This window comes from Cystoisospora suis, assembly GCF_002600585.1.
Source record: "Cystoisospora suis strain Wien I chromosome Unknown contig_5141, whole genome shotgun sequence".
NCBI lineage: Eukaryota > Apicomplexa > Conoidasida > Eucoccidiorida > Sarcocystidae > Cystoisospora > Cystoisospora suis.
In genome coordinates, this window is record NW_027157933.1 from 15,940 (window position 1) to 30,318 (window position 14,379).

Here is a 14,379-nt window from a genome sequence, read left to right on the forward strand (position 1 = left end):
CCACCTCCAAGCATGCCCTTCGGGCCGCTGCCATATCCGGAGTCTCGCAGAGAACGCGAAAAATAGACCTGTGGGCCTGCCGGTTGGTCCAGCGCAACTCGTGCGATATTTCGCATGAGCCGTAAGGCCCCGTCTTTTCGAACCCGTTTCCAATGGAACAACCGTACGGACATGTGGTGTCTCCCACGTATCTCAGTGTTTAGGTCTTTGCCAGCAACCGTCTTTTCTATTCTTTCGAGAAATACCGTCCAGCGGTTTGCGCTGCCCGAGTGCTGCCGCCATGAAAGAGCGCTACTGACTCTCTTAGCACGGTCAACGCCAACAACCCTTGTTCCCTACTACATCTCTCTTCTTGCCCCCTTGCTTGATGGAGCTGTACCCTCTGTCTAGGGGAGCCCCGCAAAGACGTTCTAATGTCGCTACAGGCAACGGGCGTGCGTCGACTAACTGAAGCAACACTTCAAAGCATGAACACCGGGAGTGCTTGGTTTCCCATTCGATCTTCATGAACGGCCTATCTCCTGAAAAAGTGCGACCCATATCAATCTGTGAAAACACCCGGCTACAAATGGAATCCAGGGCGAAGATGATCGTGACAGCCAGCTCTGAGTAACCCAGTCGATGACTGGCGCCCTCGATAGCAGTTCTGAGTGCCTCGAACAAGTTGGACAGCCATGGGAGGAGCTCTGCGCGCTCGCATCCTTCGAATCTCGAAAGCCTGGTTCTCGTAACTGGACCAGACAGCCATCGCTGCCCCTAGCGGGCGTACAGTGCAAGAGTCTGCCTTGTTGCTGGACCAGCCACTGGTGTATAAGGGGAGCTTGAGCACGCGTTTTGTCACCGCGCCCCAGCCTACCCTTCTGCACAAGATCCAGCGGTGCGCCTCATCACGAGCCGGAAAAGGCCTCGAACTGAACTAGCTTATCTACGCTTGACATGCACGACGGAATCACAGAACGAAGGCGCGTTTTTGGCCACTCCACTGTAAGACTCGGCACTTGGGTCTAGCAGTGTCTCCCTCAGTGCCGGGTGCGAGGTTCGGCCCGGGTTGAGGCTTTTCCTCTAAACCTAAAGCAGGCCAAAGAGCCAGCTCTTCGTCCTCTATGGACCGGTATATTGCTGGCAATACTCCGATCAAAACGCTTCCTGAGCTAGGCCGACTCTCCTGAGTACCTATCGACCACCCGGTCTTCTGCGTAGCTACGAACGCAGACTCCCTGTAAGCAAAAGTCCGAGTCGGCACTGCAGATCTGCGCGCAGCACGCCATAGGGGGAGTGTAGCAACTGGTACTGCCAGCACACTCCCACGCTGGCCTGGTGAACCACCAGGGGCCCTGATGCTTTTCCACATTCCAGCAGTTGAACAAGTGCGGAGAGGGAAGTCCGTGAGCTCTGAAGAGGCCGACTGTGCAGCCAAGAAATTTCACAAGACTAGAGCGGCAACTAACTAAGGGTTGCTTTCAGCCTCTACCTGTCACGCTCCTGACGGAATGCCACGACGGAGATTTAGAAGAGGGCATTCCATGCGTAGCAGCAAGACGTGCAAGAGAAAACTGACCAAACAGCCAGGTATAGGCTGAACCGCCATTCCACGCGATACATGGCAACCTTCCTTGATGTTGGGATACAGTGTATCCTCAGTTCGTGTACAGAGCTACTGACCAGGTCCTTCACACTCAACAAAATGCCGCACGAACAGGAAGCCAAACCACAAAAGAAGGGGAACAGTTCGGCTGTCTTCGAGGAGAACGCGGACCCTGAAAGAGCCTCTCTGGATAAACTTCATGCTCACACGGGGCTGCTTCGGACCTGTGTGCCCGGGATCGTACGCATCGCATTTCCCTTGCCCATTGTTCTGCGAAGATCTGTCCCAATCACCGACTCCGGAACTGGCGAACGACCGAATACCGGTCCCTGCGCCGGGGCTCAGCTAACAGCAGTCTTTCTTCTCCGGCGCCAGGCTTCAAGCACGGAGACAAGTAGCACGTCTAAGCTGAGCTGGTGGACTTCACTGAACGCGGAGTTAGTAATACGACAAAACAACTTTCTTCAGCCTAACCTGTTGTTCTCTGGCATGTCCGCGAGTTCACCCCACTTCGCTATGAAAACGCATATGCCGACGAATCCTACTACACGGAGCGCCAGACGCCATTTGGGAGAGAGGTACTCCTTCGGAGCCTCTCGCATCATTCCAGGGAAAATCATTTTGTGTAGGTGAGCTGAGGACGCAAGGAGGGTCCGAAATTAACAGGTGCTCTTCCGTGATACTTCACGGCCGGCCGGAATTGTGACGAAGTGCCGGTGACAGGCGACGTGCGGACAGAGACCAGAGATCCACTGGTGCAAACGAAGACCGCGAACAGAAAACAAAGGAACTTGTAGAGAAAACGTGCCAAACAGGCGTCGCTCTCTGTATGTCCCTCGGCATGCGAGGCGGTCTTCCCGCAGAGTCCAGCGAGTTCTTCCCTTCTGCCCGGCCACGACGCCGTCGTCCCTGGGCGCATGCCCCTAAAACCGAACTCCACAGGGCACCTCAGCTATCTTTGCAGAAGCAAATTCGTTCAGCCGCAGGTGTGAAGGGCTGGTTCCTCGCTTCGGAAGATAAAAGTGCTACCGAGAAAGCGAGATGCCGACACACTCAACACTCCGGCTTATATACGGTAAACAAAACCATCGATGTTCCCATTGTATGAAGGGAGTGCCGGGTAGTCCGAGACAATCTCCGACTAGCTACTTAATTGGGAGGTTGCACGATCCCATGTATTTTAGTATGCAATGTATTTCGACAGCCAGCGGACGGAGGCTGCACTGCAAGATGGATCGGGTAGTTTCGTAGGCACACTCAGTTGCTGCAAATGTAGAGCTGGAAACGGCTGCGTTTCCTCTTCGCGCGGCGTTTCTGTAGGGAGCGATGGTTCCGCGGCGCTTCTTTGTATGTTCTTCATCCAGCTTGTTTTCTCTGTTGTTCGTCTGTTTGGGTCGCTCACCACAACGATGTTTATCCCGGTCTTGCAAGCAGTAAATCTCTTACTGTCGGTTCGTCCTGGTTCCGGGGCTTTCAGCGCGGCGCAGGCCGCATTGCCAGCGACGTGGTCTTTACCGGGAGGTGGGTAGCTGTCTGTTGTTTGAGCTTTCGTCTTAGTTTGGGAGTCTTTCAGGCAAATCAACCCCTACACTATCTCTTGTTTTTCCACTGCTCCCCCGTAGAGGGGCGTAGTTCCTGGGGAGTTTTGAAAGTCTCGCGGCTAGTCGAGAGAGTCCGACAGAGCGCGGCACAGCCATTAAAAACCCGACCTCTTTGTTTTGCGGATTTTTGCGGCTTTTGGCGTATGGCTTGAATGACCTTATAGAATCTCGTATGGGCCCCGGAATGCCCCAGTGCTTTTCATTGCATGAGGGACTCGGGGCCCTTCGAAGCCGTTTACTTACTCCCTCGTTTCCCCAGCAATACTTCGAATGCGCCAAGAGTCCAGTTTCTTTCTCACCGGTGTCCCCAGACGTTTTCTTGACTCGCAACTTCTGAACAACGTAGTAAAGTCTACACGTGGTGACGTTTTTCACGGGGGAGTCGTCTCTATTCTGATTGTCTTTCTTTGTCGAAGTGTCTCTGCGACCGTTCTCTCGCCCGATATCTGCACAGGATTCCTGTGTCGATTGTTTATTTGCTTGTTTTCTTTTTCCCCACCGTAAGTCCTAGTATTTCACCTTTGAAAGCTCGTCATATTCATATGCGGTAGGAGGCCGCGAGTCCCACCTTTCCATTCTTCTCCGTGAATCATCCGATTGCACGGACCTCGGGTCACACACACCCACGGCCCTCCTCCGGTCCTTTTCTTCGTCTTCCCTTTCAAATCGCCTACCAAGCGCAGTTCCACGGTGCTAGGGGCTACAAGAGTGTAACGTCGTGTCTGTAGGAGACGGCATAGCCCTCTTCTTAGACCGGGTTTTTTCGTCTCGGAGGAAAGGGGAAGTTTGTTTCTCTATGGCTTCACCGGGCATTTCTCCCAACAGAAATGGCCTAGTTTGTCCGTTCGTTTCTTATGTCTGGTTTCTTTCCTCTTCCCTAGTAGCATGTCAGCGAAAATGTTGGGCCATCCCCCTAACTCTTCTTTCTCCCGTGCTCTCCCTTGGCGGCATCCTTATGCCATCCACTCGTATCTGGGTGTTTTTTGCAGAGGCCCACCTGTTCGATGGCGGCGACAGGTTTCCTTTCTTTCGACTTACGGAGGATTTTTTTTGTGCTTTCTCGCCAGATTTCTCCTGTTAGCCGAACTGATTCTTCACACCACGCCTGGTCACTCTGACTCCGGCTCCCTCAAGGGCGTTTCTCTGTTTGCAGAGGCTACAAGAAAAAGTGGATCTGCTTCTCACCTTCCTATCCTCTCTAGTTCAGGAGATAGCTCATTTTTCACTGAGGCCAGTCCTCCCATAGTTGCCGACTCCGTTGCACCGGAGACTTCATTCTTGCATACATCTTCTTTCGCTGAGTCTTCCTCGCCGCCCCTTTCTGCTAGCGGAAGAGCACATGTTTCTATGGATGTTTCTTCATCTAGTGAGGTGGGAGTGAAACCAAGAACAACTACGACTTCCCACCACACTTCATCATCGTCTTCCTCTCATTCTCGTCGTTCTTCGGTCTCTGTATCTCCCCCTTTTGAGGAAGTGTTGCTGGAAAGAGAATCTAGCAAACAAGGTAGTCCTACTGATTTTCCTGTATTTGCTTCCTCTTCCTTGTCTCGCTCATATGATTCTCGGTCCACCTCCAGGACTGAGCTTTCTCCCGCCTTATCGTACTTGTCAGTCTCTGCTAAATCTGCGGCTGCCGCGTTCGGTGATAACCACGAGTCTCTCTCTACTTCTTCTCTTCCTCCTTCTACCTCTGAACCCACTGAGTCGTCTTCTTCAGAGGTGACGCCTCCTGCTTCATCAGAGGCAAAAGTCACGCTGCTTTCTTCTTTTTCTTCCTCGCCGGGCAACGATGCCCCTGTGGCCTCCAGTTCATTCGACAAACAACACCCTGTAGGTGCAGCTGCTTCAGGTGCATGGGAGCTACTGAAGAAGGAAGTGAAGTCGGGCCAGGTATGGAAGGAACTTCAAAAGAAAAAGCAAAGGAAGTCCGACAGCGAGACGTCTGCGGAGGAGGGGGGGGGAACAGCCGGAAAGGAAGAAGAGAGCAGTAGTGGGATTGCAGATGGATGGTCGCGTTTCTTAGGTCGTCTGAAAGAACTAAGAAGATCTCAACAGAGAAGCGGTGCCACTTCTTCATTAAGTCCAGATCAACAAGAAACGCCTTCCTCTTCCTCTGGTGGAAGAGAAGAAGGATATCCTTCATCGGCGACAGAACCTTCTTTGCCACGTACCCAGGGTAGTCAAGTCGATGATGCAGTGAATGACGGTGACAAGCATGAAGGCGATTATGATGAGGGAGATCAAGGTGGTCATGGTCAAGAGGATGGTGAGGTTGGTGTTACTGCTGCTGCTCAACCGAAAAAGTATGGTGGACAGAAGCCATCGCGATTGTCTCCAGCAGCGACCGCGGGAGATCACTTGAGAGACTATCTCTCTACAGATCTCTCGGGGAGTCGTGTAGGCACGATTGCAGCAAGAATCAGCGCGGAGATACAGAAACATGCGGCCCGATGGACCGGATTGAGATTGAAGTTTGAGAAGAACTTACGAAACGTGGCAAAGAAACGAGGATCTCGTGGATGGACGTCTCGTCTTCGCTTTTCTCTTATTAGGAATAGAAACGGGGGTGAAGACTTTACTGGAGGAGGGGGAGATGATTCTTCTTCCCCTGAGCCACTTGCTTTAGAAAAGAAGTTATCAGATAAGGAAAGACAAAGATTCAAGGGTGTCTTTCTTATTGCACAGTTTCAGAAACATCACATGATGAAGATGGATACGGTACGGAAAGCACGTTCGAAGAAGGTCACCCCCCTTGTTGAAGAAGGAGAAGGAGCTGGACTTTTCCTGGTGAATGAATGCGTAGCTGTAAAATACTCCGACTATCCATCTGACTTCCCAGGTTATGATCCCGAGACGCAAAGCTGTCGATGCCCCGATGGTTGGGTAGCATGCGATGCGGCTGAAGCTGCGGCTCAAAGACATCAGGCTTGGGAACCTGTCCTTAATCTTCCTGATAGTGGATGTAATAAGTCAGGAGGACAGGTCATGCTGAAGAATATGAACTTCTTATCTTGTGCTCAACATAAAGCTTTCTTCAAGTATACAGGTCCGACGGATCCTAAGATCCGAGATCAACAGTGTAAAAGAGCTCAGTTTGTCTTATGTAGATCCAAGACCCCCGTCTGTGTTACAGGACCTTGGTAAGCAAAGAATTTCTTCAATCAAATTTCTTTCCTCTTTCTCTTTTACACAAGAGGCTCTTTTCAACTGTCTTCGGTGTGGGAGTGGTGGAAAGCTTAGAAGAGAGATAGAGGAAAGGACACGTAGAGACAAACTACATAGAAGGCAACTCAGGGCGTTTTGTCGGCCTAGTTCTAATATCGTACATCCCCCTGGTTCACACCGTTAACATATACACAGTCAGTGAAGCAGTACACACATGGGGTTCTGAGGCTTCTCTGGTCGTGATACAGGTTGATAGCGGTACGTGTGTGCCTACACAAGTATAGAGAGAATCGCGTTATGTTCTTCTCATCTATGTTGTCTCAGTTAGACTCTCCCCTACTTAAAACATCGTCTCTTTCGTGGACTGGAGAGAGGAGAACAGGGAGGTGGCCTCAACTCCCGTGTAGCATTTCGGGATAGAAGGGAAAGGAACGAGGAGCAATGACGTCTACACAGACTGGCGGGGGAAGTAGTGGGTTCATTTCCTTGGTGTGTTTTCGCTTCTTGATGAGGCGCCTGAAGGCCTCGGTCCTTTCACCGTAGTGATGGTCTTGGCGCAGGAAGAAGCGGTACGAGTTCTCACACTCAACAGGATTACTTCGGAGACCTATTGTCTGCCTATCTACCTCACTTCTACTGTTTGTTTCAGGCTCTCCGATTGAGTGGTTCTTATATATACACCATTTTTTTCTTTTTCTCGTCTCCTCGGAGAGAGGTTTTCTTCTGCCGCGAACACTGATCTTTGATAGAGGACACTCTCGCTGTTGAGGAGCGTATAGTTCAGTCTCGGCCCTTTCTTCATGTCATTTTGTTTTGTAGTGTATGTCCATCTTCTGAGCTGCGCAGAGGGGTGACTGAGGGGTTAGAGATCTCTTCCTCACTCTTTTTTGCCTCCCTGTAGGTCTAGCTGGACCAGTTGCTCGGTCCCTTGTGGAGAGGGTTACAGATATCGGTGGCGCATTCCTATCTCTACGGACAAAGCCGCTCAGATGAATGTAGGCGCACAGAGTACAGAGGAAAGCTCAAATTCGGAAGGAACTGTGCAAGCTAGCGGGGCAGGGGGGAAAGCAGAAGGAGGAGGAGGAGCAGAGGCCACAAAAGGAGAAGAAAGAGGAGGAGGAGCAGAGGCCACAAAAGGAGAAGATAGTGGAGAAGGAGCCACGGGAAAAGAAGGAGAGAAAAATGGAAAAGAAGAAGAGAAAAAGACGGAAGAAAATGATGAACGGAGAGGCGAAGATACACCTAATGAGAAGAAGCCATCGAAAGAACAAACGACCGGAGGAGGAACACGAACAGGAGGGAGAGAGGGGAGTTCCAAATTGTTTGCAAGCGGCTGTGCTCCTTATCATATGGAAGAGAGGCAGTCATGTAATCTTGGGGCTTGTCCTCAGAAGGTTGTTAAGACCCGGTGCTTCTGGACCCCCGTACAGATTGAGAGGTTCGTTCCTCCCTCTGAAGCACTACAGCGTATATATCTATGTACACTTATCGACAACTATAGAGGATATACCCCCTGTATGGAGAGTAGCAGATGGGTGATAGATATTTTTTTGCGAGGTTGTCTCCTCTGTATTTACCTCTCTGTTGTCATGCTGACTGGCGACGGACTCATAATAGGCAATATCTCTTTCCTCTCAGACAGCACCAGGGTACATGGGTGTAAAGAATGTGTATGATATTGACCCATCTATCTATATATCTATTCATACATGTGAATATACTTCTTCCGCTTTCTCGCGTAGTCGTTAAATCCCTGTCTGGGGCGTATCCAGGTGATAGATACCTCTGAGAATGATGCTGGCCATCTAGGGGTACTCTCCTGCCACTTTCGTTCCTCAATCTTTTTCGGTCATGTCGGTAGGGCAGTCACCATGTGGATGGTGTTAAGCGTTGATGGAGATTTCTTTCATTTCTTTTTGGCGTGTTTGTCTCTCTCTTGGTAACACAACGGAGAAAACACTCAACCTGAGTTCTGAACAAATAACCCTAGTGGTCTCTCGAGACCTTCCTTCCCAAGTCCTGTTGTCATTCCTCTCAGGATTTACACATCACTCTTCCCTGCCCTCTTTCTTCGGCTTAGTATAGTGTCCCGGGTAAATGTATGTGCATGCATATGCCGCTTCGCTCTCTGGGCAAAGAATGATAATATAGGGATGCTCGTTCCTTAGCCATGGGCATGTAGCGGGATTTTCATGTTCCATGTGTGTAGAGGTATGCATATATTCAGCTACGTGAGTACGTATGTACGTTTGTATGTACGTATGCATGTGCCGTATCTTCTGTGTGTGGGGTGTTGCGATGATTTGTGCCTGTTTGTTTTGTCTCTAGATTTGATTTGCCGTATGATGAAGAGCGTGGAAGCTGTAAGTGCGGAAGTGGAGATTCGGACTTCGATGAACAGGAAGGAGGGGGGTTTATGGTTCCTTGTACCCCGGCTGAAGCTCTTTCTTCGATCGATCTATGGAAGGATAAGATGCGACGCTATTGCGCTGTCTCATTGAGAGTCCGGAATAAAAACAGCCCTCTGGTATGAAGCTGCATGGAAAAATACTCTTCAAAAGTAGAAAGCTCCAAGCTATAAATGAGGTGTAAAAAGGCAGATTAACATGTCTCTTCGTTGCTTCAAAATACACGCTGACTTTTTCCGAATCGACCCACCTCTCCAAGGGTGGGGTTTTAGCTGAAGGGGTCTCGTATAGTGGTGGTCGTTGTAGATGCGCGGGTGTGTGTTTCTCTCGCACTAAGCGTATGTTTCTTCTCATGTCGACAGACGGGTGTATACATGTATTTACGTATATATATGCGTAGCTACAGGTGTCCATACTCGAGTTTGCTGAGAGTGCAGCCATGCTATGCGGCAGCTGTGTGTGTGTGTACTCTGTAGACGTACAGATATATGTAGTCTGTCAGATACGGTGCGGTAGTACCCTCGCTTGACCATCTGTCAAGATGAGGGTGCCTATTCATCTACTTTGCTGATACACATTTTGGCGTGTGGTGGATACCTGATACTACCTTGTCTGAACTCTTCTGTCCCTAGGCAAAGAGACGTGCTTTCGAGTCTCTTCTTCTGTTTCCGTTGCCCGAGGTCCCTCTGTGTAGAAGATGGTCTCTTGTATTTTCAGCTCAAAACTCGGATGACTTCATTCCAGGCCTTTGTGTGGCATCAGAGACTTGGAGTTCATATAGCACGTGCGTTTGAATGATGACCCCTGTTTTTTAGAGTACGCCGCTGTTGTAGATGCAAAGAAAGTACGCCCCTAGAATTCGTTTCTGCTCCAATACATTTTCATGCGTGCAGGCCGTTCGTTTTCACCCCTACGGTCACGTCGTACGCGTCGGTCTGGCCGATCGGTGGTACGTTGACTGCACGGGAGGCTGGAGAAAGTTCGAGGAAAGCGAGGCCCGTTTGTTTTGTGGGAGAGGGACGAAAATTCTCTGTCGCGCCGCGAAAGATAAGGCTGAAGTGCCCTTTTCGATGGAGTGGACTGAAGACGAGAAGGCGTCGGGCACAGCACCAAACACTGTTGCGTCAGGCGAGTCATCACAGGAGGGGATGGGATTTTCGTTGACCTGTCGAACGATGAGGTGCAGGTCTGTATATCCAGTTGAGCAGCTTTATTTTCTTCACGTGTTCTTGGGGGACTAGGCTGCGGTTCTCGCCTATGTATGTGGACCCCCTGACCAGATGACAAAAAACGGCGTACAGGGAAGGCGTGGATTTCGCCTAGAAAAATCTCTCCATACGTCTATCCCCCATACCCGGCACAAGGTTCCCAGTGTTTCGCCTTCATGAGCGTTTGCATGAATTGTCGACTGTAGCACACCTGCTTTAGCCCCGGTAGACATGTGCGTGATTAAAACCGTGTATAGGTGAACAGTCTATGTCTGGGTTCACTGGATGCTTACTCTGGGTTCTATTGGTTAGGTGTCTCCTGTCCTTCCTTCTGGGGACACGCTGGGCTGTTGGTATAATCTTTCCTCTTGTGTGTTTGGTGAGATCTCTTACTCCTTTTCACCCCGAGTTGGTCTGTGTCGTCCTCATTGATGTGTGTGGGTTCTAGGCAATTTCGTTGTCTCATGTTTTCATAACTCCACGCCCCAGTCATCTATGTCTCTATCCATTTCGGTGTTATGTATCGATACAGTTCTACTAGATAAGATACAGGGGGGCGTTTTCTTCTAAAACGGAGATTGTCTTCCTCGTATTAGCGCATGCATGCCTATCCTGTTCCCTGCTGTGTGATTTGGAGAGTCTTTCTCTTGCGAGAGACACAAACGCGCGGGACAAGGTAAGTCTCCTTGGTGTGTGATGGAAGGTGTCCTATAACTACTACTCCTTTCGAGCCGTGAAACATGCGATACATAGCCTCGTTTCTTCCGCAGTGTCTCTCACGAACAATAAGGAAGACAGAAGACCTTGTTAAAGCTTCATTTGCGCCTCTCTTCTGTATGTTATCTTTTCTTCTACAGCTTCACAACAAGTTTCCGCAGATGAAGTTCACACGGCATCGGGGAAGTCTTTAGACAGCGATGGTTCTTCGTTTTACTCGTTCTTTATGGGTGGAGGAGGGTGGGGATTTCATCGTCGGGAAGGTCTGGGAGATGAGGAAGTTTTGTCTTCCTTTTCTCTCTGGTTTTCTCTCATTAGTGGATGTATAGCAGGGACAGTTATCCTTCTGTTGTGGTTTGCGAAAGGGACGATGAACTTCAGGTTGTTATTTTCTACGGTCGGATTTCTGAAGAAAAAACAGCTCACGAGCGAAGGGGCCGGGTGGAGAAGGGAAGGGCAATCGGCGGCGGCTTGTGTGTCTACGATCTCGAATTCCAATCGGAATAGTATACACTCTGAGAGAGGGAGGGCATCTAAAAGAAGTGGCCTAACAAGTTTCTTTCTTGCCTTGATAGGTCGCTCTCTATCCTTCTTTAGAGTGATGAGTCTATCTTTCAAGAGGAGAGAAAATTATAGTCTTGATATGCATGTCCTACATCAGAATCAAACTCTTATCACCTCCTCTTCATTCCCTGAAGGTGGGGTTCCCGATGATATCTATGTTTCTTCTTCGTCAGCTTCACGTCCTTTCTTTTCTTCGTCTTCACCGCTTTTATCTCATTCGTCGTCTCCTTCTCTCTTCCGTCGCTATTCTAGCTCAGCTGGTGGATTAAGAACCTTCACTGCTCACCTCTTTGGACGAGCTCGTGTTGTACTTGGGAGGTTGATCTACTTCTTGAATAGACACCTTGGAGGGCACGACGAGAAGAAAGATCGAGAAAAGAGAGATAAAACATCCTCTTTGTATGAACGAGACAAACGCACAAAGAGAAGAACGAGAGATCAGTGGCCTTTGAACGATGAAGAAGACGTGGATGAGGAGGAAGAAGAGAACATAGCTCTACTATCGTCACAGCATGCTCGTAGAAGGAGCTCTCTCTCTAGTGAGGGACATCTCTCTTCGAGTACCATCAAAAGAATACGAGGAAGGAAAGAGAAACCCAGCATGAAAGAAGCTTGTCGGCTAGCTCATAATAAGAAGAACGATGATATGGCTCATCCGTACAATCAAGATGCGGATAATGATTCTGCAGGAGATCAAGCTATTTGTTCTTCGCCTTCTTCATTGTCTACGTCAGGTAGTGAATCCTCCCGGAGAAGATCCCTAGCAACGTCTTCAGCTTCTCAGTCAGAATATCAGCCGGACCTTCTTATCCTTGATGAAGGCGTTAAGCGCCGCCATCCTTCTTCTCAACAGAAACCTGCCTCCGGGGAGGGAGAGAAGAAGATGAAGAAGAGGGTTGTTCGCTTTGTAGCTTCTTCAGTTGAAGACGAAGAGAATCTTTCTCGCTCTCTCTCAGAAAGAGAACACAGTAATAAGTTAAAGTATTCAAGCGGGGAAAGACGCACGAAAACTAGTACATCCTCTTCTGATGGGATACCACGCATACCTATAAGGAGGGGGGGAGAGAACAAAAGCTGCAGAGTAGGCAGAAGAGATTCTTCTCCTCTATCTGCAACGGAGAGACTTCTCTTGTATCCGACAGGTTTCAAAAGAAAGAATAGATCAGATGATTATCACATGAGTCTCCTTAAAGAAGCAGCTGAACGTGCTTCAGCGACTGCGGCTTTCTCTCCGGGCTTCTTCGAAGGGTGGAGCGGGAGAGATGAGAGATATGGTGACCGGAATCTCCATGGTTTCTAGGTCCGAAATGAAGTTTCGAGAGAGACATCTTTGTTCTTCACTAGATGACGGATAGCCATCTGGTGCGGTTCAGGTGACAGACAGCAGTAACAGCAGAACGTAACTATCATTTGAAGGAATCAGATTTCTTCTCTTCGGATTACAGTGGAGAAGTTCTTTGTGGGTGTAGCAGTATATCTATCTTGTCTAGGTGGGGGGGGAGCCGTACTAATTTCAATAGCATATCGTGTTAAATACAACAGTGTAGGCGTATACGCCGTTGGTTGTGTGGGGTTATGGTGTGATGATACATGCGTAATGAGTGAATGAGGTAAAGTCAGAGAAACTGTGTGATTTCGTGTGTTTTCTGCTTTGTTTGCACATTCGTGTATACAGGGTGGGTGGACTTTGGTAGGTGTTGTATCTTATACCCTTGGAAAACCAGCTCCTAGAAAGAGACGTGGCTGAACCCAAAGATATTTGTGTATACATATGTAGGGAACTGGGTACATGATGAGGGCAGTGACTGACTGATGATAATGCAGCTCTTATAGTGAAGAAAGTCGAGGTCTCTTCTGATGGTTCTTCACAGGGTCGATATCTGACTGTGAGAGGGCAGACGAAGAAGAGCATCTGTAGGTGTGCCAGTGGGCACATGTTGAGAGACCGTCGTCTTCTGATCTGTAGGGATGGGAAGGCAAAAGATAAGGAAGGTGGGAGTGATTAAAGAGAATTCCAAGAACGTGTCTCTTTCATGGTCCTCTTGTAATGTAGATGATCGCTGATACTGCTGAAGCTTTTCTTCTCAAGGGAGCATACAAGGTCGTGTGCTTTATAGAAATAAACCGGTTCACCGACAATACGATTTCGCTGGCGAGCTCCTGTTGGTATGATCGAACACTCGTGGGGGAGACGCTGATCAAGTTCGTGAAGAGACGATTGATCTTGTCTTGTTTGGTCTAGGAAAATGCAGTCGTCCATCTGAAATGAGAGCCTGAATGCATGCATGCATGCATGCCCCCACAGCATAGATATCCAGCAGGGGTCAGGGTCGGGAGCAGTTGGGGGACTGTCTCGGTCTTACAGAGCCTGGGAATCAGTGAACACAAAGGAGACAAAACAGATGATACCCCTCTAGCGCTCATTTCTCTTTTGGCCGACTGTACACTGTCTTCCGCCGCGGCATCGCGCTCTGTCCCCGCGTATACGTGTCGGTTATCTTTTCTGTGGATGAAACAGGTCGGCAATAGAAGAAGCCTGAGTGAAAGGAAAAAGAGAGCGGGCGAAGGTTAGGGCCCGAGGGTTGGTATGTGTTGGAGAGGGAGAAGCTGTTCGGGTTGGAAGAGACGAGCCGGGAGAACAGGACAAGGCAAAAAGCTATCCGTGTGGCTTTTGAGGGTTGTGCTTGTATCTTGCTGGGATGAGGCAGTTCACGTTCTCCTCAGCTGTTGCAAAAAGCCGGATAGATGTCTATTCACGAAGGTGCGTCATGCCCCAGCTGTAGATTAGGGAAGAGTGATTCGCCACCAGTGTTTTCATGCGATCCGGTTATTTGCTTATGATGATTTGGTCACCCCAATGTTGCGAGGGATGTAGATATCTTGCAGAGGAAGAACAAGACCAGTGTTTGGCATCTGATTTCGGGAAACAGTACTGACGTTACTCACTCACACTCAGTTGGGGTGTATGTACAGGAAGGGTCTACACTTTCGAGTCATCCCAACAGCGTACATCGCGTTTGTTGAGGTGTTCTGAGGGACAAACGCATGAGAGGAAGTAGAGAGAAAGACGCCAAGGGGGAAGGAGTAGAGGAGGCCGGAGCAGTGATGTCAACACAGGAGAAGAACAC

The 14,379-nt window shown here is 49.4% G+C and overlaps 2 protein-coding genes across 2 annotated transcripts; one reads left to right on the forward strand and one right to left on the reverse strand.

Moving 5' to 3' along the window:
- Positions 1-1,632: 1,632 nt before the first annotated feature.
- On the reverse strand, positions 1,633-2,768 carry CSUI_008900 (uncharacterized protein). The gene has a single exon (XM_068069019.1). The coding sequence runs from the start codon at positions 2,502-2,504 to the stop codon at positions 2,202-2,204; it is 303 nt and encodes a 100-aa protein (XP_067919005.1). The 5' UTR covers positions 2,505-2,768; the 3' UTR covers positions 1,633-2,201.
- CSUI_008901 (thrombospondin type 1 domain-containing protein) lies at positions 2,468-13,824 on the forward strand. Its single transcript, XM_068069020.1, has 5 exons — positions 2,468-6,329; positions 7,256-7,792; positions 8,683-8,881; positions 9,656-9,890; positions 10,828-13,824. Exons 1-5 carry the CDS (start codon positions 4,072-4,074, stop codon positions 12,549-12,551), a joined length of 4,953 nt encoding a protein of 1,650 aa, XP_067919006.1. The 5' UTR covers positions 2,468-4,071; the 3' UTR covers positions 12,552-13,824.
- The last annotated feature ends 555 nt before the right edge of the window (positions 13,825-14,379 follow it).

Coding starts and splice junctions, on each gene's coding strand:
- CSUI_008900 (XM_068069019.1), bottom strand. CDS start 2,504: ATGCGCCCAGGGACGACGGCGTCGTGGCCGGGCAGAAGGGAAGAACTC.
- CSUI_008901 (XM_068069020.1), top strand. CDS start 4,072: ATGTCAGCGAAAATGTTGGGCCATCCCCCTAACTCTTCTTTCTCCCGT. Junction 7,793..8,682: donor ACCCCCGTACAGATTGAGAG/GTTCGTTCCTCC, acceptor TTTTGTCTCTAG/ATTTGATTTGCCGTATGATG. Junction 8,882..9,655: donor GGAATAAAAACAGCCCTCTG/GTATGAAGCTGC, acceptor TCATGCGTGCAG/GCCGTTCGTTTTCACCCCTA.